General features: G+C 41.7%; 2 protein-coding genes across 2 annotated transcripts in view; both read left to right on the forward strand.

Annotated features, from left to right (window-relative positions):
• The window catches only part of LOC138951694 (kynurenine--oxoglutarate transaminase 3-like), a 65,792-nt gene extending 59,080 nt beyond the window's left edge, over positions 1-6,712 (forward strand). Inside the window, exons 8-13 of the mRNA XM_070323252.1 lie at positions 594-714; positions 956-1,122; positions 1,571-1,757; positions 2,165-2,238; positions 5,662-5,748; positions 6,182-6,712. Coding sequence (XP_070179353.1) covers positions 594-714; positions 956-1,122; positions 1,571-1,757; positions 2,165-2,238; positions 5,662-5,748; positions 6,182-6,244 — 699 coding nt within the window. The 3' untranslated portion in view covers positions 6,245-6,712. The remainder of the gene's footprint in view (positions 1-593; positions 715-955; positions 1,123-1,570; positions 1,758-2,164; positions 2,239-5,661; positions 5,749-6,181) is intronic.
• Positions 6,713-20,190: 13,478 nt separating this feature from the next.
• On the forward strand, positions 20,191-23,272 carry LOC138953269 (uncharacterized). Its single transcript, XM_070325068.1, has 2 exons — positions 20,191-20,302; positions 21,123-23,272. The coding sequence occupies exons 1-2, from the start codon at positions 20,191-20,193 to the stop codon at positions 23,114-23,116; spliced, it is 2,106 nt and encodes a 701-aa protein (XP_070181169.1). The 3' UTR covers positions 23,117-23,272.
• Positions 23,273-24,829: the final 1,557 nt, after the last annotated feature.

Below are 24,829 nucleotides of genomic sequence, written 5' to 3' on the forward strand. Positions count from 1 at the left end.
TGAAGAGCTCCTGTGACCTTGACCTTGAAGCAAGGTAAACCAAACTGGTATCAAAAGATGGGGCTTACTTTGCCCTATATATCATATATAGGTGAGGTATTGAATCTCAAAAACTTCAGAGAAAATGGGAAAAATGTGAAAAATAGCTGTTTTTTAGACAACATTTATGGCCCCTGCGACCTTGACCTTGAAGCAAGGTCAAGATGCTATGTATGTTTTTTGGGGCCTTGTCATCCTACACCATCTTGCCAAATTTGGTACTGATAGACTGAATAGTGTCCAAGAAATATCCAACGTTAAAGTTTTTCGGACGGACGGACGGACGCCGGGACGGACGGACGGACGGACGGACGGACGACTCGGGTGAGTACATAGACTCACTTTTGCTTCGCACGTGAGTCAAAAACCCAAGTTCACGCGAAAGTCTCAGGGCTTGGAAAATGAATACATGCAAGCAGGAAAAAGAAGAAAAAATAGATAGCGCCGTACTGTATGGCAGCTCGCTTTCCCCAGTGAGAAAGCAGCCCGAATTTCCATGAGTGTAACCTCAGAGGACTATATGAAATCTTATCCTTATCCTTATGTGTTTTAAGGTGTTTGTCCAATCGGAGTTGGAGATGGTAGCAGAGCTGTGCAAGAAGTACGACGTTGTGTGTGTGGCTGACGAGGTATATGAGTGGATGACCTACCCAGGGATAGAGCACATCAAAATTGGTGAGTGAAAAAAAACTTTTTATTTATTTTTTTAATTTTTAAAAAAAAGGCACGCTTAGGTAAAAAAAAAAAAGAAAAAAAAAAGATGTTTTCATATGGGCTTGACACCCCTATTGAGCCACTAATCCCCCGCCCTCCCTGTCAGGGCCTGGGTGGCCCCTGGAGCCATGCCTCATACTTTTTAGTCAATTTATTTTTCATAGGCTTCACGCGCGCATGAAAATATGATTTATTTTGCCAGCCACGCTACCAGGCATGTGGGATCGTACCATCACGGTGGGCAGTGCGGGCAAGACGTTCAGCGTGACGGGGTGGAAGCTGGGCTGGAGCGTGGCACCTGAGAATCTCTTGATGGGGGCCAAACTGGTGCACCAGAACTGTGTCTACACCTGCCCTACACCTATCCAGGTAGGTCTTTCGCAGACCTGGGAATTCATATAATTTCGCCATATTTTGAGCGCACGATTGTCTAGAGTACAAGAAGTACGGTCAGTAGAAAAAATACGACGAAAAAATTCCTAGACTACTTTTCTTCGCAAGCACATCCCAAAGTAAACATTGACAGAAGCATTTGTTTTAAACGTATTGGTAAACTTAATTAACGGTGTGACGGACGCATGTGAAACTCGACAAGTTCCACATGTCGCTATGATGTGTAAAACGTATTCCGGAGAGTGGTCATGCGCTTCTACGGATCCCTGTATTGTCCGTCTAATCGGATATAATATTGTTTTTTTAAGAGCACGTGTATAAACTTTGCTTGTTGTGCTCCATTTGTTGAATTCATTGTATGCGGCATTGTTATCTGTAATTTTCTGAATAAATTGTTTAAACCATTTGATGTGACGTTGATCAGGAGGCAGTGGCAGAGGTCTTGGAGCTGGAAATCGATCGTCGCGACTCAGTGGACTGCTACTTTAAATCCCTGGCACTGGAGCTGCTACCCAAGCGTGAAAAACTGGCCCAGGTGTTCGAGCGGCTGGGTATGCACCCTGTGGTACCCGAGGGGGGTTACTTCATGCTGGCTGATATTTCACAGATGAGTGAGTTTGTGTGTGTGTCTGTGTGTGTGTGAGAGAGAGAGAGACAGAGAGAGAGAGAGAGAGAGAGAAAGAGTATGTGAGAGAGAGTATGTGAGAGAGTGTATGTGAGAGAGAAAGAGAGAGAAAGAGAGTGTGTATGTGTGAGAGAGAGAGTGTGTGTGTGAGAGAGAGAGAGAGTGTGTGTGTGTTGTGTGTGGGTGTGTTTGTGTGTACCGGGTATGTGCTTTTTGTTAGTGTGTGTGTGTTTGTTTGTTTGTGTACGTGTGTGTGTGTGTGTGTGTGTGTGTGTGTGTGTGTGTGTGTGTGTGTGTGTGTGAGTGAGTGAGTCGAGGCTTGCATGCAAAACGTACAGCAAGTGCTCATACAGTTCTATAGCGATGTACACAAACTTATTCTTGTGATTTCAGAAGTGGATTTGTCAGACTACAACAAAGATGAACCCAAGGACTTCAAGTTTGCCAAATGGATGATCAAAGAAAAGGTAGTCGCCAGTTATGTTAATTTAATATCTTGAACACTTTTTGTGAACAATGAAGAATTTTTTTTTTAAACTACCCTTGTATTTGCTTTGAACTACATGTACACAGTGCAAAGGATGTGGGATATTCGTGTACACTACATTGGGGTGTGCACGTTAAAGATCCCACGATTGACAAAAGGGTCTTTCCTGGCAAAATTGTATAGGCATAGATAAAAATGTCCACCAAATACCCGTTTGACTTGGAATAAAGGCTGTGAAAGGTGAATGCTCGCCTAATAGGCTTTGAGGTTTACTGGCCGATGTGAATGCGTTATATATTGTGTGTAAAAAATGTCTGTTTGTCTGTCTGTCTGTAAAAAATTCCATTTCAAACGGCAGAAATTAATATGTAAGCGCCTAGGGCTATATCTAGATTAGGCGCATAAATGTTCATAATAATAATAATAATAATAATAATAATAATATATACATCCACTTCTTAAAAAACAAAAAATAAAATGAGAAAAGTATGAGCTGTTCCTGGGGCACGCCATCCGAATAACTTTGACTGCCTCTTTGCAGAGTATGGATCATACACACCCCACTATCATGTAAGGGATACACACCTTGAAATTCCTCAATTGGTAGAGCTCTGGACTTGTGATCCGAAGGTCACGGGTTCGATTCTGGTCCGGGACGGACAGGGGGTCAACTTTATGTGCAGACCCAGAAACAGTATCCATGTTCCACCCTCGTGTCACAACTGTGGCACGTAAAAGACCTCGGTCATTCTGCCGTAAGTGCAGGTGGCTAATTACACCTAAAACAGCAAAGCACGCACCTGGGTAACGCGACTCTGTTGCTGCTAGCTTTCAACTGGGAGGAAGCGACCCGAATGTCCCAGCAATGGGGCAAAGAAGTAAAGAAAAAGAAAAGAACAAATATTCGGACTACATCCCATTAGTATGTAGAGGTTACATGCCGAGTCTCAGTGATTATCAAAAATAATGGTCGAAGTTAGCGGATCATGAAAAATGCGAGCTTTAGCGAGCTTTTTCATGACCGCGAACTGAGACCATTATTTTTTATAATCACTGAGACGAGGTGTGTAACCTCTTTATTCCTCCTTTCTTCAGTTATTCAAAGAAAAGAGGAGTTTTTTTGCGAAAGTTTGATCGAATCCTATTCTCTCAACCAGTCAACCTGCGCAGGCGATCGATTAATGCGCGGTTGTATAGTTCCGTGCAAATCATTCCATTCTGTTAACACTTCTTGTCAGTTTTCCTATTTTGGGCTAAAATCAAGTACACAGATATGCTGTTATTCTGCTGTGGCGGCAAAGGCAGATATTGTGTGTTCTGTATATGTTTTGGTATCGCTTAGGATAATGTTTTTTCGTCAAATGGGACTAGCAGACGAACTTTTGCACCCGTGTTCCAACGTTAAAAACTGTATGAAGTTCAGTTTTCTGGGGAAAATAGTGTATGAACCCCCTTTATGTTGTTTAAATTGATGAGATAAGTGCATTTGGTTGCGTGTGATCTGTTTATTAAATGAAATATTGTTGAAAACTGACCGTCGGATTGCAGTCTGTTGTCGAAGGAACCGAGTGAAAAGAAGGGGAACTACTCTTGTCCCTAGACAAAGTATGAGTTACTTGCCTTGGGAAATTGCTTGTGATGAACGGTTTGAGCACGGCAGATCTAGATTCAGAAAACAACCGAACTCATGGATTTTAGATGGAGATTCATGTGTTCAGGCCTGTAGTTGTTAATTTAAATGCGGTATGTTTGTATTGTTTGCTCCAGAGATGTATACTTCGTACATTAGAGCGTTCGGAACTTTTCAGTCGCAAAAAGTAGTACCGAAACAGAACAACCTCTCAACCCATTGCACTATCGAGGATTCAGGCTGTTGCTGGGTCGTTATTTGTTTGGTTGCTGGGTCATTATCGAAAAATAACTACCCCTACAAGTTTACAGAGGTAAAGAAGCAGAGGGGGAAATAAATTTCAAATGACGTTGTTTAGTCATTCGTCAACTACCATAAGGGATTGAGATGTACGTGCTTAGTAGGAATATCTCAAGAGGGTTTTAGGCTTTACATGAAGTCACGAGTGAAAACTCTAAAAAGTTTCAGAGAAAGAATAATATTAATAGTGAGGATTATCATTTATTTGGCGCAAATCCTAAAACAGTTTTAAGCAGTCCTCACAAAGGCTGAACCGGTTGATTATCTCTCAATCACTTCAGGGGTCCAGGTTAGAGAGGGTACTTTAATCCACCCCCCACCCCCCCCCCCCCCCCCCCGGTCCATATTGTGTCTACAAGCTTAGTAAATAGAAAATTTCGTGAGACTTTGAGTTGTGAAGGTTAGATGAAAGTAGTACCATTATATGAATTAGAACTCTTTTCTTGTCGCATTCTCTCAGAAATTACCTCTGTGCTTTCTCTAAGAAATGTGCTTGTTTTGCTGTGCTTTCTCTAACAGATTAACTCTTTTCTCATGCTTGAATTCTCTCCAAAATGAACTTTTATTAATCTTCTCTCAGAAATTAAAGGCACAGTAAGCCTCCCGTAAACCATCACAGAGCTCCCCGAGCGTCTAAATACAGTACAAGCATACTTCCATTTGAACGCTCACCGAACGGGAACATCCTGGCTGCTTTCTGTCGAGCGTGAGACATTTTCAAAGAATTTATTTTCGTAGACTTGTTCCGTTAACAACAACGGCGCCTCGTTTTTGCGCTAGACCTAACTTTTAAAATCTAAATAATAAATTGACAGCTTGTTACACAAACATTCTTTAATCATAAAAGAATTCGTTTTTCATCAAGACAAGATCAGAACAATTCGAAGTTGTGAAAGTTTAAAAAAAGAAAAGCCCGGAAGCAGGGTCACGCAAGGGTCGTAGCAGACGACGGCCGGTTTATCAGTGCAAATCGCCGTTCCTCTCAACAGTCAAAAGCCATCGCTAGAGTTCTTGTGAACCACAGCCGTTGTTTCGTGCATAAAAAAAACGTGCTATTGTAGATAAGCTCACGTCGAGTCGCATTCAAATGACTAACTATGACGACTGCATTGTGAAAAGGGAAAACTGGATCACACGGGTTCACGATGGCTCAGGGGTAAGATAAACCACGCAAAAATAAATTCTTTGAAAATTGTTCGCTCTTTACGGAGGGCACCTAGGATGTTCTCAATTGGTGAGTGTTTAAATGAAATGGTGTTTGTACTGTGTGTAAAAGCCTGACCGTATCTGTGATGGTTTACGGGAGGCTTACTCTGCCTTTAACTCTGCTTTCTATTGGAAATGTGCTTGTTTCTCTGTACTTTCTTTCACAGATTAACTCTTTTCTCCATGCTTGATTTCTGTCCGAAATGAACTTTATAAAATCTGTACTTCATGTCAGAAATGTACGATATTCTCGATGGTTTCTCTCAGAAACTTGCTGGGATTCCGCCATCCGCCTTTTACTGCTCCGAACACAAACACATGGGGGAGAACTACATTCGCTTCTGTTTTATCAAGGTAAGACAACTACTGGGTTTTATTTCAGAACTGTATCAGTGTCACAGCTGCCAACTGCTACGCTTTCTGAGTAATTGCTACACATCTATGCCAATCGAAAGATTGCTGTGCTTAAACAAATAATCATAACCATGCAACAGTTTTAATTGTCATTTTAATGCAGTTTTGTTTACACCTGTACTGCATTATGGGATTGTGAAATCTGTAATTATTCCGAAATGCACATAGGTTATTATTTAATTTCTTTCTTCCCTGATATTAATTGTAAAATCAAGTTTTAATGTATCCACGGTGACTTTTCAATTCATCATGCCTCTTTTGACTTGGATGATTTAATTATGATTCATATTTGTTGGTGTTCTTTGCTCTCAGGACGATGGTACCTGTACTAATGATGATTTAATGATTCATATTCGTTATGGGTTTTTTCCAGGAGGATGAAACCTTGAAAAGTGCGGAGGACATTTTGCGTAAATGGAAGGAAGAGTCGAGCTAGTGGACCGACTGCTCAATAATGAATCAACCACTGCTTCACTGAAGGATACCATATATGGTGCGTTTGACCTTACTGTTTGGACAGCTATCCTGACTCGGTGATTTATTTATTCAGACCTTGTTTGTATAATTTTAAAAGTACAGCGGTACCTGCGATGTGAGGCCCCTATGATTACAGTTAGCCCACCTCACAGTAAAGGACACCTTCTGTTGTCCCTTTGTCAATTATCTTGACCAAAATTTACCTGTCATAACAGGCCACCTCCAATGTAGGGACACTTTTGGCTGGTCCCATCTGGCATCCTTTCATCGCTTGTACCACTGTGGAGAGCAGACATTTTTCTGTTCTATTTTAAATGTTATATATTTTGTGGGTTTTCTGTTTATATGCTTAGATTGTTACTCAGACTTTGCATCTACACATATTGGTATGTCTTTTTTTCTGATATTAAAGAACTGCGTAGAGGTCTTGCAAGATATGTTTTCTACCTGGTGTAGACACGAAAATAAAATAGTGCCCGACCATCTTGCAAACACACACGCAAGCACACACCTACACACACAGATAAATGTATGGATGCAAGTAGCTAACACATACAGAACTGTGTGTTTTTGCATCTGTTAAGTGGAATCATTGTGTTTGAAATTATTTTTCTGAGTGTGTATGTGTGTGTTTGTGTGTGTGTGGTTGTGTGTGTGTGAGAGATAGAGAAAAAAAGCGAGAGAGAATTGAGGCGGAGAAAGAAAGCGAGAGAATTGCAATGAGCAATTACAAGCAGTTGTGTGTGTTGTCTACCCATACGGTTAAGGTATGTATGAATAAAAAACAGTGTATAGCAGGACCAGAGGCCTACAAATACACATTCACACACACACACACACACACACACACACACACATTCACACACACACTTGCACCCTTCATGTGAATAAAATGTTCCAGTATTTTGAAAAAGGCACTGAATAGTATATTGTAGGTCATGTCGCTCCATTCAGATTTGTTTAGCCATAAAATAACAAGTCGCGTAAGGCGAAAATACAATATTTAGTCATGTAGCTGTCGAACTCACAGAATGAAACTGAACGCAATGCCATTTTTCAGCAAGACCGTATACTCGTAGCATCGTCAGTCCACCGCTCATGGCAAAGGCAGTGAAATTGACAAGAAGAGCGGGGTAGTAGTTGCGCTAAGAAGGATAGCACGCTTTTCTGTACCTCTCTTTGTTTTAACTTTCTGAGCGTGTTTTTAATCCAAACATATCATATCTATATGTTTTTGGAATCAGGAACCGACAAGGAATAAGATGAAAGTGTTTTTAAATTGATTTCGACAATTTAATTTTGATAATAATTTTTATATATTTAATTTTCAGAGCTTGTTTTTAATCCGAATATAACATATTTATATGTTTTTGGAATCAGCAAATGATGGAAAATAAGATAAACGTAAATTTGGATCGTTTTATAAATTTTTTTTTTTTTTACAATTTTCAGATTTTTAATGACCAAAGTCATTAATTAATTTTTAAGCCACCAAGCTGAAATGCAATACCGAAGTCCGGGCTTCGTCGAAGATTGCTTGACCAAAATTTCAATCAATTTGGTTGAAAAATGAGGGCGTGACAGTGCCGCCTCAACTTTCACGAAAAGCCGGATATGACGTCATCAAAGACATTTATCAAAAAAATGAAAAAAAACGTTCGGGGATTTCATACCCAGGAACTCTCATGTCAAATTTCATAAAGATCGGTCCAGTAGTTTAGTCTGAATCGCTCTACACACACACACACACACACACACACACACACACGCACAGACACACATACACCATACCCTCGTTTCGATTCCCCCTCGATGTTAAAATATTTAGTCAAAACTTGACTAAATATAACAACAACGCGGAAGACTAGCTTATAGAAAGATTAATCATAAACAAAACGAAACATTCACTAGTACACTGACCTAATTGTTTTTGTAGAGGGATATACAAATAAATAGAAGATAAATAAAAGAACTTTGACATGGAACTTCAGACCTCCATATGGCGAGAGTTAAGGGCAGGTGGGCCAGTGCACTATGTCTTTTTTTTTAATTTGAATGTTTTATTTTGTTTGAATGTTATTTTATGAAAGTAATGAATAAACAACGATAAATGATAGTACCTTTTGGTATTTTGGGTTGCTGGTTTTTGTTTTACGCGACAAAAACAGTCAAAAACAGACAAAACTGGAGTACAGGGGGAAAATAATATTTCAGCAGATATGATTGTCGCACTTCTAATTATTGTTATATTTTATCTTTCTGGGTATGCTCTAGGGGATTAGGAAGCAGATTTTGATTATTATATTTATATTTGGAGTTAGGGACATTTCTTTGTTACAACCGTCAAACTTTAGGGTAACCCCTGCAGAAATTTTGTTTGAAATAACCTGGTTATGACTAATACAATGGCAACAAAATCCTTTCGTAATCCCCCAGAATGTGATATTCTGCACAAACTGCAAAAAAATGTATTGCTCTAGCTAAATTACAGCCAGAGAAATCGCAACACCACAGACGCAACTGACGCAAAAATGGCCGACATGAGAAAAACGACGTTGAAGATAAACTATTGTCTTCATTGACACATAAATATGACACTTTAGACAAAAACACAGACACACATGCATTTTAGGTATGTTATGAGACCATTATCTGCAAAAAAAAATAAAAAAGGGTTTTGATCAATTTGTCCATTTTGCACTGGCCCACCTCCCCTTAAAAGGCTCTCTGTTTAAACAAGTTTGGTGTCTGACAAGGTGACAAAAAGCCATAAAGACTACAATGTTCCCTGTAGATTCAGAACTTTGTTGTAACCTAATGTCTGCAAAAGCAACAACAAATAAACAAAAACAAAAACTAACTGCAATAAATTAATAAAATGAAATAAATAAAAACACATCCAACCATAAAAGGCATATTTCAAGAGACCAAAAATGTGTTGCTTGTCGTAGCATATTGGATGAGAGTAGAACACAATCACAGAATTAGATTTGTGCACAAATAAATTCTATCAAAAATAGATATTGTATAATATGTCTTCAGTGCTAAATACAAAATGCAGTGGTAATATATACTGACCTGATTAAACAATATATATCAATGAACACGGTAACAGGAATAATAATGTAAACAATTGGGTAATTGATTTTGTTTTTTTAATAACGACATTTTGTATCAATGTCATTTAAAAAAAAAAACTTGTTATGCTCATGAATGGGCTTGTTATAACCATCCATTGAATGATCCTGAGACAAATTCTGACGGGAGGAAAAATCTATCTCTATCCATCCATCTATATGTATCCTACCATTCGTGCATTCATCTTTCTTTATCTTTATTTGGTGTTTAACGTCGTTTTCAACCACAAAGGTTACATCGCGACGGGGAAAGGGGGGGAGATGGGATAGAGCCACTTGTTAATTGTTTTTTGTTCACAAAAGCACTAATATAAAAATTGCTCATGGGGCTTGCAACGTAGTACAATATATTACCTTACTGGGAGAATGCAAGTTTCCAGTACAAAGGACTTAACATTTCTTACATACTGCTTGACTAAAATCTTTACAAACATTGACTATATTCTATACAAGAAACACTTAACAAGGGTAAAAGGAGAAACAGAATCCGTTAGTCGCTTCTTACGACATGCTGGCGAGCATCGGGTAAATTCTTCCCTCTAACCCGCGGGGGGTGTGCATTCATCGCAAAAAGCATCACTCAAAATAAAAAATGTAAACTCGGCTATGTATATTGTTCCCAACAGCTCTATAAAAATACAAATACCATTATTCCTCAGCAAAACACACATGAGAAGATTAACAAGTTTTTTTGTATTACTCAAATCTGAGTACATATTAAATTCAGATAAAAATTAAAGGTCCTTGTCTACATTTTTATACCGAAATCGCCATTTGACCATTAAAATGCAGAGTCTATTATCTACAAATATCAACAATACACCCCCTTTCGATCAGGAAAGACAAAGCCAGTGTAGCCGTTTGAAAATTCATTGTAGTATTCCAGCTGAGTACTCATAGTAGGATATCCTTATTTGGAAAATGCCAAGCGCAAAACTCCTCTCAAATCCCGTGCATTTCGTGCGTTTAAAAAAAAGCTTGGACAGTGCTCCAGTGTCAAACTGTTGCTGCACTTGTTTGGGCGTGGCTATAAGCATAGTGACATGAATTTGATTGGTCAGTATTTTTAGGCAAAGCACATGTTCTCAGCAAACAGAAAACAAAATATTGGAAGCGTGAGTCACGCTACCCAAAAATAAAATCTTTTTTTAACATATTTTTTTTTATAACTTTTTTCCCCATGGTTCATTCATCATTTGACATAATTTTGTATCGAAATCTAACCATAATATTATTGAATAAAAAGCAAAAATGTAGACAACCACCTTGAATATGAAAACTGATTTTTATTCTTTCTATAAAATATCTCCTGCAAACACGGAAAAAATCCAAGTCATCATGCGAATATGTATTTATTTTTTAATTCAAGAGAAATTGAGGAATACGATGCAACCAATTTGGTTGAAAAATGAGGGCGTGACAGTGCTGCTTCAAATTTCACACAAAAAACGGATATGACGTCATCAAAGACATTTATCCAAAAAAAAACAGAAGAAAAAAACCTCTGGAGATATCATACCCAGGAACTTTCATGTGAAGTTTCATGAAGATCGGTCAAACAGTTTTCTCTGAATCGCTCTACACATACATATACACACAGACACCACACCCTCGTCTCGATTCCCCGTCTATGTTAAAATATTTTGACTAAATGTAAAAAGCATCACAGTGGTACCTGCGATTAAAAAAAATCCCTTTGGACCAGCCAAAAGTGTCCCTGAGACTACACATAGCAGCTGGTGGTGCCTTTAATGAGCTATATTTTGGTCAAGATAACAGAAAACGGGACATTACCTGCATAAGGTGTCCTCTCATCTGAGGATGAGCAGTAATGACATGAAGCAGGAATCCTGTGAATGGGTCGTAATCTCTCGCAAACTTTAGAGCATAGCAAAGCATGCGGTACAGCGATCTCGTGCGAGCTGCACAAGCCAAGGTTCGAAGTTCTCGCGATGTTCAAAGCATAACAAAGAGCATGTCTCGCGAGAGCTGCTCAGATACCGAAAAGGTCTATTTTATCGGTGAAAAGATGAAAACATCCGTACAGGGAGATAACTCGGTCGGTAGCGGCGCTAGCTTGAAACCAGTGGTGCCTATAGGTGTGGGTTCAACCCCCACGTTCTGCAAGGTATTTATTTCCTGGAGTCAACTTTGTGCAGACTAGCAGTGTCTGAACACCCTCGTGCAGGACCATGCGCACAATAAAGATCCCAAGTTTGCCGTGAAAATCTCAGGACTTGGAAACATGAATACACGCATGTAGGTTCAAACAGAAAAAGAAAATTAGGTAAGGTAGTGCGGTACTAAAAAATAAAAAAAATAGAATTAAAAAAATATGGCAGCCCGCTTTGCCCATGAGTGAGCTCTTGGATTTCCAACAGTAACTATGCTTGTATTAATAATAATAATAATAAAGAGGTTATTTATATGGCCCAAATCCAGTGATACAGTTCTAAGTGTTTAAGAGTCACTGCTTAGTGAAGTCAAGGAATATAACAGTTTCCAAAACCATGGATTTTTATCAAACATCATTCTTGGCATCAGACCATTTGTCATAACTGACAGTCATCCATTAAACCTTTTAGTACAGGCACAAGCTTGCGGATATCCTCCAGTGTGTTGTGCACTTGTGCGGAAATCCTCAGGTAGAGAGCACCATCCACCCAGTCAAAAATGATCTGTATGTCGTGTTTGTTGTAAACGTCTTCTTGGAGTTTCCGTACTGCGTCCTGGAGAGCAAACAGAAACAAATTCTAAGCATAATACTTTACATTGAAAGATCCCATCCTCCTAACATACAATGGAACTCCCCTTTTAAGACTACCCCCCCCCCCCCCCAATTTAAGACTCCCTCCCTGTCTCCTCAGATGATCTGTTCATAACCTCTGTAAATTTACCCCCATTATAAGACTCCTTCCTTTTTAAGGCCTGATTTTCTCAGATTGACGGTCTTAAAAGGGGGGGTTACATTGTACATGAACATGTTGAATGCCGTAGATCTGTCCAGAATTTTACATGGAATAATAGCATTCTGTTAGGAAACGCTACCGTTGCTGAGCTTTGGTTCAGTTTTGTGTGTTGCATGTAGTTGACTTATTTGTACTTTGTGGGAAAGTACCGATATTATATTTTGTAAACACAATATTTATGTTTGGACGAGAATGCAGGTGAACTTTCTAGTCCTGTCAAAACAAGTTGTTTTCCATGCTGTTTTAGTCGTGAGTTCGTGGCGTTCGTTCGGATTAAGTGCGTCGGCGCTTTTGATGTACGTCATAGAGAATGTCGCTAGTTTAGTCCATGCACGGCTCGTATAATGTAGTTGTATCATGTTCGGTCTGGAATATTCTCGAGATTGAGTATTTACTATGCCAGCGCGATTTGAATGTTAAAAAAGCTTCTATTTGAGTTCTGCTACGATGTGCAGTTGTATGTATGGAATGCTAAATAAATCCTCGAACTCAATTTGACGAGTCTACCAGGGGACTGTACGACCGCACCTCGAGTACGGATCAAGCTCTTGGGCAACAGCAGCCAAGACACACCAGCAGGCCCTAAACAAAGTACAGAACCAAGCGCTGAGAATCATCACGGGCGCAATGAAATCAACACCCATAGAGAAGATGGAACAGGTGACTGGCATTCCTCCACTGAGCAAAAGGCGAGACTGCAAAACAATGGTACAAGCCACCAAGTACCAGTGCAACCATGACCATCCAATGAGTGACAGACTCAAGAAGATGTCCTTAGGCAGGCTGAAAAGATCGAGCTTCGCTCTGGAGGCAAGGGCTTTGCAGAAGAAACATCAGACAGAGATGCCAGAGCTAGTGGAGCCACCATCTTTCTCCCTTGACGCCCCTCCCTGGGAAGACAGACAAGAAAACCTGGACATACAGACCAGTGTCCCCTACCTCACAACAAAGGACGAGCAGAGCAATGCGACGAAAAAAGCCCTGACTCTTGCCATGCTTGAAGAAAGGTACCCCCAAGAAGCATGGATACGGGTGTATACTGATGGGTCAGCCACAGAGGCCGTCAAAAATGGAGGAGCAGGGGTGTATGTCCAGTACCCCAGTGGAGAGAGGCAAGCAGAGGCTATACCAACAGGCCTCCACTGTACAAACTACAGAGCTGAGGTACAAGCACTGATCCATGCAGCATACACCATCAACGACAGAGTCAACCATGACAACCAGGTGGTCTTCCTGACTGACGCTCTGTCAGTACTACAAGCAATGACCAGTAGCAAACTGCCTCAGCTGGAACACGCTCTACACAACATCAAGAGCCTGAGGACAGTACTGCAATGGATCCCCTCCCACTGTGGTGTACAAGGAAACGAAGAGGCGGACAGGATGGCAAAGCTGGGTGCAGAAGATGAGCAAGAGAACAACCCTGTGAGCCTGACAGAGATGAAGACCATCATTAAGTCTCTGCACAGGACGCCCCAGCCACAGGACAGCTACCACCTGCTATCCAGACCACAGCAGGTGGTCATCTTCCGCCTGAGAACGGGACACAACAGACTTAACCAGCATCCCCACGGGAAGCTGCATGTTGTGCCCTCCCCCATGTGTTCTTGTGGAGAAGCAGAGCAGGACACGGCCCACATCCTACGAGACTGCAGGAACCACCAGGTGCTGAGAGAGGAAATCTGGCCATTGCCGGAGTCCCTGCACAACAAGCTGGGCCAGTGGCTGCGCTGCAGAGGACCACTAATTATATCTCAAGATCTGGACTCCAAGTGTGATCGGCGATCGAAAAGAAGAAGAAGATGTATGTACAAACCCATAACTTTACAATAATTATCGTAGGAGAAAAAACGATATGAGAGAGAGAGAGAGAGAGAGAGAGAGAGAGAGAGAGAGAGAGAGAGAGAGAGAGAGAGAGAGAGAGAGAGAGAGAGAGAGAGAGAGAGATCGAGAGATCGAGAGAGGGAGAGGGAGAGAGAGAGAAAACGAACGAACGAACTAACTTTATTTTACAAGGATAAAGGTTTAAGGCACATTGCCTTGTCTAACAACCTATACAAATACAGAGAGAGAGAGAGAGAGAGAGAGATTCTTACCGTGTTCTTGCTTCCGAGCAGTTTTGCTGGCATCTTCCTTTTGCTTGCTATTGCGTATTCTTGGGTTTTTGCCACTTCTTTTGCGTTGTTCTCTGTCTCTTCCTGCACTCCTCCGAATTTGTTCTCGTCCACTTTTGATTTTGGGTTTGACACTTATATGTGATTTCTGTGCAACGTATAGCTATAGAATGACCAAGAGGCTCCAGAATTCAGCCACTATAGGCGATTGATCAATTTATCTGTCATCAGTGCACGTTCGCGCAAGTCAAAGGGCTCAAGACAATCGGTTTACTGCACCAGGGCTGTAACAAGGAGTCATTAAAAAAACGATCGATCAGCACCTCCCAACAAAGACGCATGCAAGTGCAACACTTGCACTGAACTAGCCGTGGTGTCATTTTGGATCCGCTTACGCACTACCTCGCCCACAACTCAATCAATCTGCACAGATTTTGCAATACAGTGTAAAATGCAATACAATGAAGCTTTATTACCTCAAAAGAGAAACTCAGGCGGTGGCTTATATGAAGATAAACAATTAAAATAGAACTTATATAATGATACCATTACAAAAAAATTCATGTACAGCACAATTAACATATAACTGATAATAATAATAATAATAATTGTCAGTAAGTACTGGTGTCACATGACTGATGTGAACCAGTTGATTGGCTAATGGCGATGCGCTAAAACTGTTAGCGCACTCTTGGAGTGCGCTAACTTTTCCACAGAGCGTATTCTTCCGCCCTTTGCCTAAGGGAGAGTGTGCTCTCATCCTCAGAATTAATTAATGACATGTAGCTTATATTCTCCACAATACCAATGATTATGACCATAAATTTCCTGCTTCTCAATTAAAGCAGAAGTGGTTTTTTTCTGACAGATTGCATGTGCCTGTGCCACAGTTGCCACTGATCTAAAAATAGAACCCGCTGTGTCTAATTTTTCAGTTTCGACTTGCGAAGATTCCTCTCATAATTATGCCATGTTAGTGGCATGTAGCTTATTATCCACATTACCACATGAGGAGGTAGTATACAATTCCCAGCAGCTAACAGAAAACACAAGTGTTATTCCGATAACGTAGCAGCTAGATCAGCACGTAGCAGACTGAAATACGACTGCATCTGTTCAGTAAATGAATGTTTTCCGAATTATTATTTCAAGGCAAGAACAATCGGAATCGAAAACGTGTAGGGTTTAGAACGTTCTTACCATATATAAGACTTATTACCAGCCTGCCTCATGCGTGCAGACTCAGTGCAACGTGACGAGCAATTTTTGGCTCACGTAAGTGTAGCCTATGCGATCGTAACTTTGTCTGTCTGTGCGTGTGTGTGAGTGTGCGTGTGTGCGTGTGTTTGTCTGTGGTAGAAACTTTAACATTTGACTAAACACCGAAATACTCATTTCACCTGGTTATTTTTCAAGCACCATCTTCAAAATATTGAAGCAATGATCAACATTGTGTCGGCATGTGTGTAGTTAAAGCATGTATCCAAAGAAAACGGGTGGTGGGGGGGTTTGAAGGGGTACAAGCAGTTGACTGGTTTCTCTCGTGTGTGGTATGTAGACCAGGTCAGGTGTCAAGACCAGGTCAGGGGTCGCGCGAAGGATTGTGGTATAGATTCACTTCTCCAGTTCTCACTTCTGCATTCGCCGATTCGGGGAAGACGATTTCATGTTGTTCGAGCGAGAGAGAGAGAGAGAGGGACGAGCGAGCGAGAGAGAGAGAGACTGAGAGAGAGAGAGAGAGAGAGGGACGAGCGAGCGAGAGAGAGAGAGAAAGAGAGAGAGACGACCGAGCGAGAGAGAGAGAGAGGGACGACCGAGCGAGAGAGAGAGAGAGAGAGAGGGACGAGCGAGCGAGCGAGAGAGAGAGAGAGGAAGAGAGAGAGGGACGAGCGAGCGAGAGAGAGAGAGAGAGAGCGAGAGGGGGGACGAGCGAGAGAGGGAGAGAGAGAGAGAGTTCATTTCAATTAAGGGCATACCACACTTAAACGTGAATCCGACTAATTTATCCGCATGATCTGGCCACATCAAATCTAATGATGAGGGCCCCAAAGGGGGGGTATCATCACGATCACGGGAAGGGAAATTTTAGCTTTCACGATCACAGTTACCTTGATTTTTGTTTTCACGATCACAAACACCTTGACGAATAGAGGATCATAGAGTGATACAGCTGTGAAAAATGTACGTTGAAAATAAAATGCTTTGCAATAATGCCCATCACGATCACGAAAACAAATGACGATCACGATCACGAGACTTGATTTTTTTGTCATCACGGATCACGGGCAAAGTCCCATCACGATCACAGAAATGGAAATTTCGGCAATCACGGTCACAGAAAGGTAAAAAAACGCCAATCACGATCACGATTTTAAACCCTTTGGGGCCCTTAATGATCGGCTTGGCTCTCATTTGACTTGTTGGGCTGTTACTGCTTTATGTCCACACACCGTGGCCAATAATACTTTCTTCCAGATGCTGTTTGGTAGATGACTTCCATTCAGACTAGGAAACTGATAACGCACGTGACTCGATAAGGCGGAAACTGGCCCGCCCACTTTCAAGACATCTCCCTTCCTCCCGTTTCCAAACCTCCCCCTTTTCAGACTGCAGTTTCCTATTATAGGTGTTCTCAGTTCCACAATATCTGTAAATTAACATTTAAAATCCCAACAAAATAACAATAGGTAATAATAATAATAATGGACATTTGCTATAGCGCATAATCATATATATGCTCAATGCGCTTTACAATAACTAATGTTACCTATTAATGCCGTGTGAGATGGAATTTTTTACACAATATATCACGCATTCACATCGGCCAGCAAACCTCAAGCCTATTAGGGCGAGCATTCACCTTTCAGGTACTGTCACTCTGTCCTCTTCTTTGTTGGCTTGCTTCTGTTTCTTTCTGTCATCTCTCGTTTTGATTGCTTTCGAAGACCTTACGTGTCGAAACCGGTCATGTTCGTGTTCATGTTTAAATGACCATGTTTCATGGGAGTACATTTTTATTTTTATTGTGTTCTAGTTCTTCTCACCTAATCAACACCTGATTGTCTTAGATATGTGGATGTCTCAAAGGCGGGGATTTCGCTATAGTACGAAAATTGCACTGGTGTTCGTGTAACAGCCGTGCGCAAAAGTCAATGACGATTGGCCAGGAAGCGTGTGTGGGCCTCGAGATAAGAAGCCTACTCGCACACCAATTTGTCAATAGTCGTTACTCGGGTAATGAAGAATAGCCTGCAACAGCGCCTATAAGGAAAGTGGTTCACGTTGTTTTATGAGAATTATGTTGACGAGTGCAAAACAACAAACGGAACAAACAACTGAAACAAAATGTCACCTTTAAAAGTCTTCCATAATCAATCTCCCAGAAAACAACTGTTACTAGGTAACCAGAATCTGGACAAGAAATCTACAGACAAAATCGAGTTTTCAACAAACATTCCACTGGAAAAAAAGAAAAATAATACAAATACAAATAATAAAAAAAAAACGTGGGAATTGATCGACGTCGTGGTCCTCACGGCAACATTCTTGTATTTCTATGTCAGTAATTAGTAGGCAAAACGCGGCTTTTTGGGGCTACCATTATTACTAATTGCAAAGTTAACAAACAGGCACAGCAAACAGATTGTTAAACAAATAATAATAATAAAAGAATGAACAGAATTGAAGAATACAAATCTCGCTGGCCAATTATGTCGTGATTATTTTGCCTCATATTTGTTTATAATGTGCTCTTATTTTTCTTGAGTTGGCCAATTATGTCGTGATCAGTTTGTCTCATATTTGTTTATAATGTGCTCTTATTTTTCTCGCATTTGACTGTTTCAGCTATGAGAATTGTGTGCTACTTATCGATGTCACAAAATGTCTATCATCGCTCGTTCTCCTGGTTAATTGCCGGAATTAAGTTGCGTGAATTATCTTGATTATTTTTCTGCGTAACTTCCTCTTTCTTTTTTCTGGGCTATCTTTTAGATATAGACTCGAGGTATCTTCGGAGACAATTAATGTTGTTTACATTCACTGACTGTATGGACAAATTCCTGTGCAAATACACTCACTTAAATGCGGGCAAGCGCGCGCGTGCACACACACACACACACACACACACACACACACACACACACACACACACACACACAGCAAGATAGACAGTCAGTCGGCAAACAGACAAACACACACACTCACACACACACACACACACACTCACACACACACACACACACACACACACACACACACACACACACACACACACACGCACACGCACACACATATTTGCGCGACAGAGGGACAGAGAGAGCGAGCGGCTCAGCCCATGCTCTGCGTGTTTTTGTGTGCTTGAAGTTAAACTTACTGCAACGTTCGTCAAAAGCTCAAAATCTATCATTTTCTCATATCATCGCACAGATTTTGCACTCGGAGTCCTGGGAATCGCACATCACCGCATCACCACATCACCACATTGCCTATTCCAATTTCGAAGGGAATAATGCGCAAACCAGAATTACATCAATTTTGGAATGCACAACATTATACCTTTTTCTGACTTGAATAATAACGGCTGTAACAGTATCTCGGAGAGAAAACAACACCTACATTGAAAATCAAAAGCATTATAAACGAACAAGACGACACTGTACCGTGACTGCATTCCCCTACATCCCCCCCCCCCCAAAACAAAACAAAACAAAAAAAACGCAGCCCCACCCCCACCACACTCTCTCTTCCCCCATCAACATGTTATTAAGAATATATAGCCCAACATCGTTTATTCAAATAAAGGCGTCGACCGTTTGCTGGTTTCACTCTTCGAACGCACGTTAAGACCTTTATTCCCCCCCCCCCCATCCACCCTCCACCGCCCCCACCCCTATTCTATCTCAGAGATGGCTTTAAACACATTGTTTAATCAGCACACAGATCCGAGAGAATGAATTTGGCCTAGTCCCGTCAACTCAATTAAGTAACGTAAAACGTGTTGTTAATTTGGTTTTCCGGAATTAATATCCTTTTAAATTACTCTCTGCCAACAACAATTAGTGCAAACAAACATCCGTACTCTTTTTTTTTGTATGTGTAAATGTTTTCTAATCGTTATCTTCACATAACGCGTCACGTTTGTGAGCTCTACGACGACCGGTTGAATATTGTTTGCTTTTTGCTGGGCAAATCTTTTTTAAACAAATTTGGATGATGCGAAGTAATCATGCGTGTGTGCGGCGCGCGCGCGCGCGCGTGTGTGTGTGCGTGTGTGTGTGTGTGCGTGTGTGTGTGTGTGTGTGTGTGTGTGTGCGTGTGTGTGACAATGTGTGTGTGTGTGTGCGTGCTTGTATGTGTGCGTACGTGTTTGTATGCGTGTGAGCGTTCGTGTGTGTGTGTGTGTGTGTGTGTGTGTGTGTGTGTGTTCGTATATGTGTGTACGTGTACGTGCGTGTTTGGTCATGCGCGCGCGTCTGCACTGACGAACGCACCCAATCACCCCCATTCCACCCCTTTCCCCAGCACACACGCACACAACAAGCCATTCAAAACCATAATTGCCCGTGAACGTCCGTTTTCGTTGTTTGATTTTCACTTCAAAAATGACAATTTGGGATGCACTTATCCCAGCACTAGTATAAAAGCGGGACATTCTGTAATCATGTTATTTAAAAAAAGTCAAACATGAAGGAGTCCGGTGGGAGCACGTCTGACTTCTATGTCTTTAGTGATCAAAGTACAGCATCACACGTAACAGACTCCTTGGTCCAAAATTCCACTGGTGTAAATATGGAAGGTAAGGAGAATATTGTTATTGTATTATATGCCCCATGTGTACCTTGGTTGAGAAACAGCCTATTTTGGATTAGAATTTGTCGATAAAAATGTTTTCTTTTTAATTTTCTTTTTTCTTCTTTTTTACCAACGCGTTGTCGTGGCTTGATGCTGTGTTTGATAAAACATTACCGTTCTTCCAAGAAGAGACCTCAGTTTTTAAAGTAATTTGATCTGAATTTAATTTATTCCGAAAACACAGTTTGCTGCAAACAACATATGATTTTAAGACTTTCGGAATACAGAAACACCGATGAACACGCAGAAAAAGGAAACGTAAACATCAGAGACCGGCAAATGCTGTCATATAGCAAGAGTATTCACTCTTTCAATTCCAATACAAACCCGACAGAGTTATTTCCGGACTTCGTCTATTCAGAGAAAATGGCCTGTCAATGACAACGACGACGCCGAAGGTGATGAACTCTCAACAACAACTGCAACGTCAACAAGCACGAGGACAACGGTGACAACCTACGGCATTGATGATACAACAACGACGACGGTGATGACAAATTCATTAACAAAAACAACCCATAACCGTCACCATAACAACGACGACGACAATAACGACACCATTACATCAAAAAAAAATCATTGTTATTTTCAACAACGACAACAACATAAAACATTATCACGACCACCACCATCACCACGTTCAACAACAGCAGCCCCCAACAATTTCACCAATCACTCTCTCTCTCTCTCTCTCTCTCTCTCTCTCTCTCTCTCTCTCTCTCTCTCTCTCTCTCTCTCTCATAGGATCCTTTAAATTATTTCAGATGGATCGTGGGTGCCAGCCTACTGGCCTTCCTTCATCGAACACCCACAGGCCCAGCAAACCACAAAGGTGGGGGTCTGGCTGCGTCTCGGCCTCCTTCCCCTCATCCTCCTCGCTGGTTTCCTAGGCAACGGATTAACCATGGCGCTCATGTTGAGACCCAACATGCGACGACACTCCTACAGCCCCTATCTCATAGCCCTGGCCGTCAGCGATTCGGTAGCTCTCTTCGTTCGACTCATCTTCTGGTTGAATCTTCTGGCTATTAGTCTCGGTCGTCAGGTTGTGGTAGCATTCGCGTCCGCATCCGCGTGCGCGATCGTAGAATACGCGTGCACGACGAACCACGTGCTGTGTTCGTGGATCGTCGTGTGTCTCACGAGCGAGAGAGTCTTGGTGGTGGCTTTTCCCCTGAAGAGTAGCGTCCTCGTCAACGTTGAGAACTCTGTGAAGGTAGTGGCGTTCGTGGTGCTGTTCTGTCTTCTCTTGGTGAGCTACGTACCGGTTATCGTACACTGGGTGCCCGAGGCCGGAGGGTGCGTGATTCCTTTCCCGCAAGAGCTCTTTGCTCATTTTGCTGTGGCCACAACCTTCGTCAGTCTCTTGCCCCTGTTTCTCATCTGCTGTGGGAACCTTGTCATCGTCATCGTCCTCTACAGACAGAGTCGACAGCGCGGGAAGCTCTTGGCTGGTGGTGGTGGTCGTGGTGGTGGATCTGCACCAGCCTCATCCTCTGCCGATACGAAACCATCAGACAACTTTCGCGCAAAAAGTGAGAAAATGACCGAAAAGGGCCAAGCGGCGAAGCTCAACGAAAGCTGTTGCGCAACAATAACACCACACGAAGATCGAGCGTTCGAGAGAAGTTTTGATTCCAATGGAAACAGGATTTCAATTTTGACAAGCACTCCATGGAATGCAATTACAGCGGCAACAGCAGCAACAGAAGAAGAGGAAGACGAACAGGCTAACGTCTTGAGGACGACTGTTGGTCTTCCGGTGGACATTCCTCCCAAATCGGATCGAGTTTCATCTTCAGAAAGACAGTGCCTCGCAGATTCCAACTTTCTTGGTGACGAGCATCAGCCTGAAAAACCAAACACCGATGACTGTAGCAGGGATGAAACCGTTTCTTCTGAGACAATTTCGCAAGTACAAACAATAGATGAAAGTCTATCGACGTCTAAAGTCATCAGCCCTCCGCATTGCACCACAGATATCGAGACCGCGGTTTCTGTTTCGAAACATCTGTGCCACATAGATGACTCAGTCTGCCAACCGAGTACATCGCAAACAGGAGACAGCAAATGGAACAAAGTGACAACCTTAAGTCAAAAGCAATGTTTTTCTTTTACCAGTCTGCCAGAAACAACACCACGCCGTAACGTCACAGAATCGACCAACACAACAAAAGGGACAAGTTCAGTTTATACGCTGAGAAATGGAGAGACTCGTACTGACGCAGTCAATCCAAGAGAAATACAAGGTCCTGATTTGGATGCCGGAACACCACACGTCAGTGCTCTTCGTAAAAACACCTCTTACTCAAACAGACAGCAAAACACTCTTTCTACCCGAACGCCAAAACCTACCACCAGTCTCCCCAGCCCATCGAGGCAGCCTACACAACAGAACACAAAGTCTACGATTCCCATCGCCACCAACACCACAAGAAAACCAGAACCCACCTCTTCTTCCTCCTCCTCCGCCCCAAACCCAACTTCCAGCGGAGACCAGCAAGTTCGTCGTGTGACCTTCACCTTGCTTGCCGTGTCCTTGAGCTTTCTCTTGCTCGTCATGCCCAACGCGCTGCTCGTGCTGACCTTGGGGCTGCGTCCTGATTGGTCGGCTTTGCATCCCTTGCTGGACCCCCTGGCGCTGCTCTGGGACTGCAACTTTGCCATCAACTTCTACCTCTACGTCTTCGCCGGGGCCAGTTTCAGGACGGAGGTGCTTGCCATGGTAGGATGGAGGAAGGGAGGGAAACATGGCTGAGATGACACTGTGGAACACCCCCACCCTCCCCTCATTTAAGGCATTAAAAAAAAAGAATCTGAGAAAATCAGGCCTTCTAAAGGAGTGAGTCCTAAAATGGAGGTAAATTTACAAAAACAAAAATAAAAGAAACCCCAAAACACACATAAGCTTTTGAACGGGAGAAGTCTTCAAAATGGGAGGGGGGGGGGGGGAGGGGCTTGAAAGGGGTGATCCACTATACCAATCTTCAAAGAGTTAATGATCCTGCTCCAGACCGGGCGTCGGTCATTCCTTATGCCGGCTCATTAAAAATGTACGATGCCAACACATCCGCAGCCTGCAGGCGGTGACCTTACAAGAACTTGTTCACGCTTGATCAATGATAAGTTATGGAAACAAATGGTTCGTTCTCGAAACACTTTGTCATTTTCTCTGACTGACTACACCTGACGGAAGTTTTACGTGACGTCATTATTTGCATTGGTACACAAGTTCATGAAGTTTGCTTCTCATTTTGAAGCCAGAGTTTTTATTTTGGAAATAGAGTCAAGAAGAACTATGTTGGTTTGTTTAGTTGTTTCTGTATCTAATTAATTATATAATTTGATCTATCTTTCTAGCTGGGAATTGTGGAATAGATTCAAACGTCACTGGTTTGAAAATGACCTATTAAATTCATAATGAATCGGTCAAATGGCAAAATTTGTGTTGACTATTGCCTAATGCTTGAATAAATTGTAACCCAGGTAAAATAACTGCGATCGTTAGGTTTATACTGCTAGGTGCTGTCATGCTTTACATTGTTGGGACATACATTTTTCAGACTCAAAAAGACACAGGCTCACCAACAGACAGACAGACAGAAAGAGCTAGATAGACAAGCACACAGACATAAGACTCACAAAACACACACACACACACACACACACACACACACACACACACACACACACACACACACACACACACACACACACACACACACACACACACACACACACACACACCACATTCATCATGACGCATAAGTCACGTTTGGAAGGAAACAGGTTTATTTGCAGCTGAAAAAATATTAAACCTTTGTCATGAACAGATAACACAACATTCATATTCTCTTGTGATAGGATAATGGGACAAGAAATATGTTTATGTCACGTGAGAATATAAATATAGAATATCACGTCAAGTTACATATGACTAAGTGCCAAAAGGTGCTCACAGAACAGAAGACGACTTTGTTTTACAATAAAAATGTTTCTAAAAACGTGTGTCTGCTGAAAATTGGTGTGTGTGTGGATGAATGTGCGAAGAGATAGTGGACATAATTTCGTGTGTCTGACTTGAACGGTTTTGAAGTTATCTTTGTTTAAAGTCAAAAATAACGCCAAAACCGGCCATCTGAAAAAGGACATCGTGATACCTCGTGTTTTGAATATGCCACAGAAAAATAACAAGAAGCACAAATGAATTGCATTTAGTTTGATTGAATGCCTGAAACATCGCTTTACAGACGAGACCAAACGTCAAATCTAAATCTCGAGAGAATTTTTTTTTTTCGATAACCGAATTTTAAGGTGTCGCACGCAAGATGATTCGTCATCACGGCATACATTTTTCAATCGCAGATATTTACTAAATTTCTTTTTCAAAAACTCTGGAATTGATGTCGACACGTCAAGCGATAACGGTGTATCAAACTGCTGTCTTTCAAGTAATCCAGCAAAGACTGCA

This window comes from Littorina saxatilis, linkage group LG17 (assembly GCF_037325665.1).
Source record: "Littorina saxatilis isolate snail1 linkage group LG17, US_GU_Lsax_2.0, whole genome shotgun sequence".
NCBI classification, from domain to species: domain Eukaryota; kingdom Metazoa; phylum Mollusca; class Gastropoda; order Littorinimorpha; family Littorinidae; genus Littorina; species Littorina saxatilis.

What these genes read in the sequence shown, in the direction of transcription:
- LOC138953269 (XM_070325068.1), top strand. Translation starts at nt 20,191, where the DNA reads ATGAAGGAGTCCGGTGGGAGCACGTCTGACTTCTATGTCTTTAGTGAT. An exon ending in CACTGGTGTAAATATGGAAG is followed by an intron (nt 20,303 to 21,122) that starts GTAAGGAGAATA and finishes AAATTATTTCAG; the next exon opens with ATGGATCGTGGGTGCCAGCC.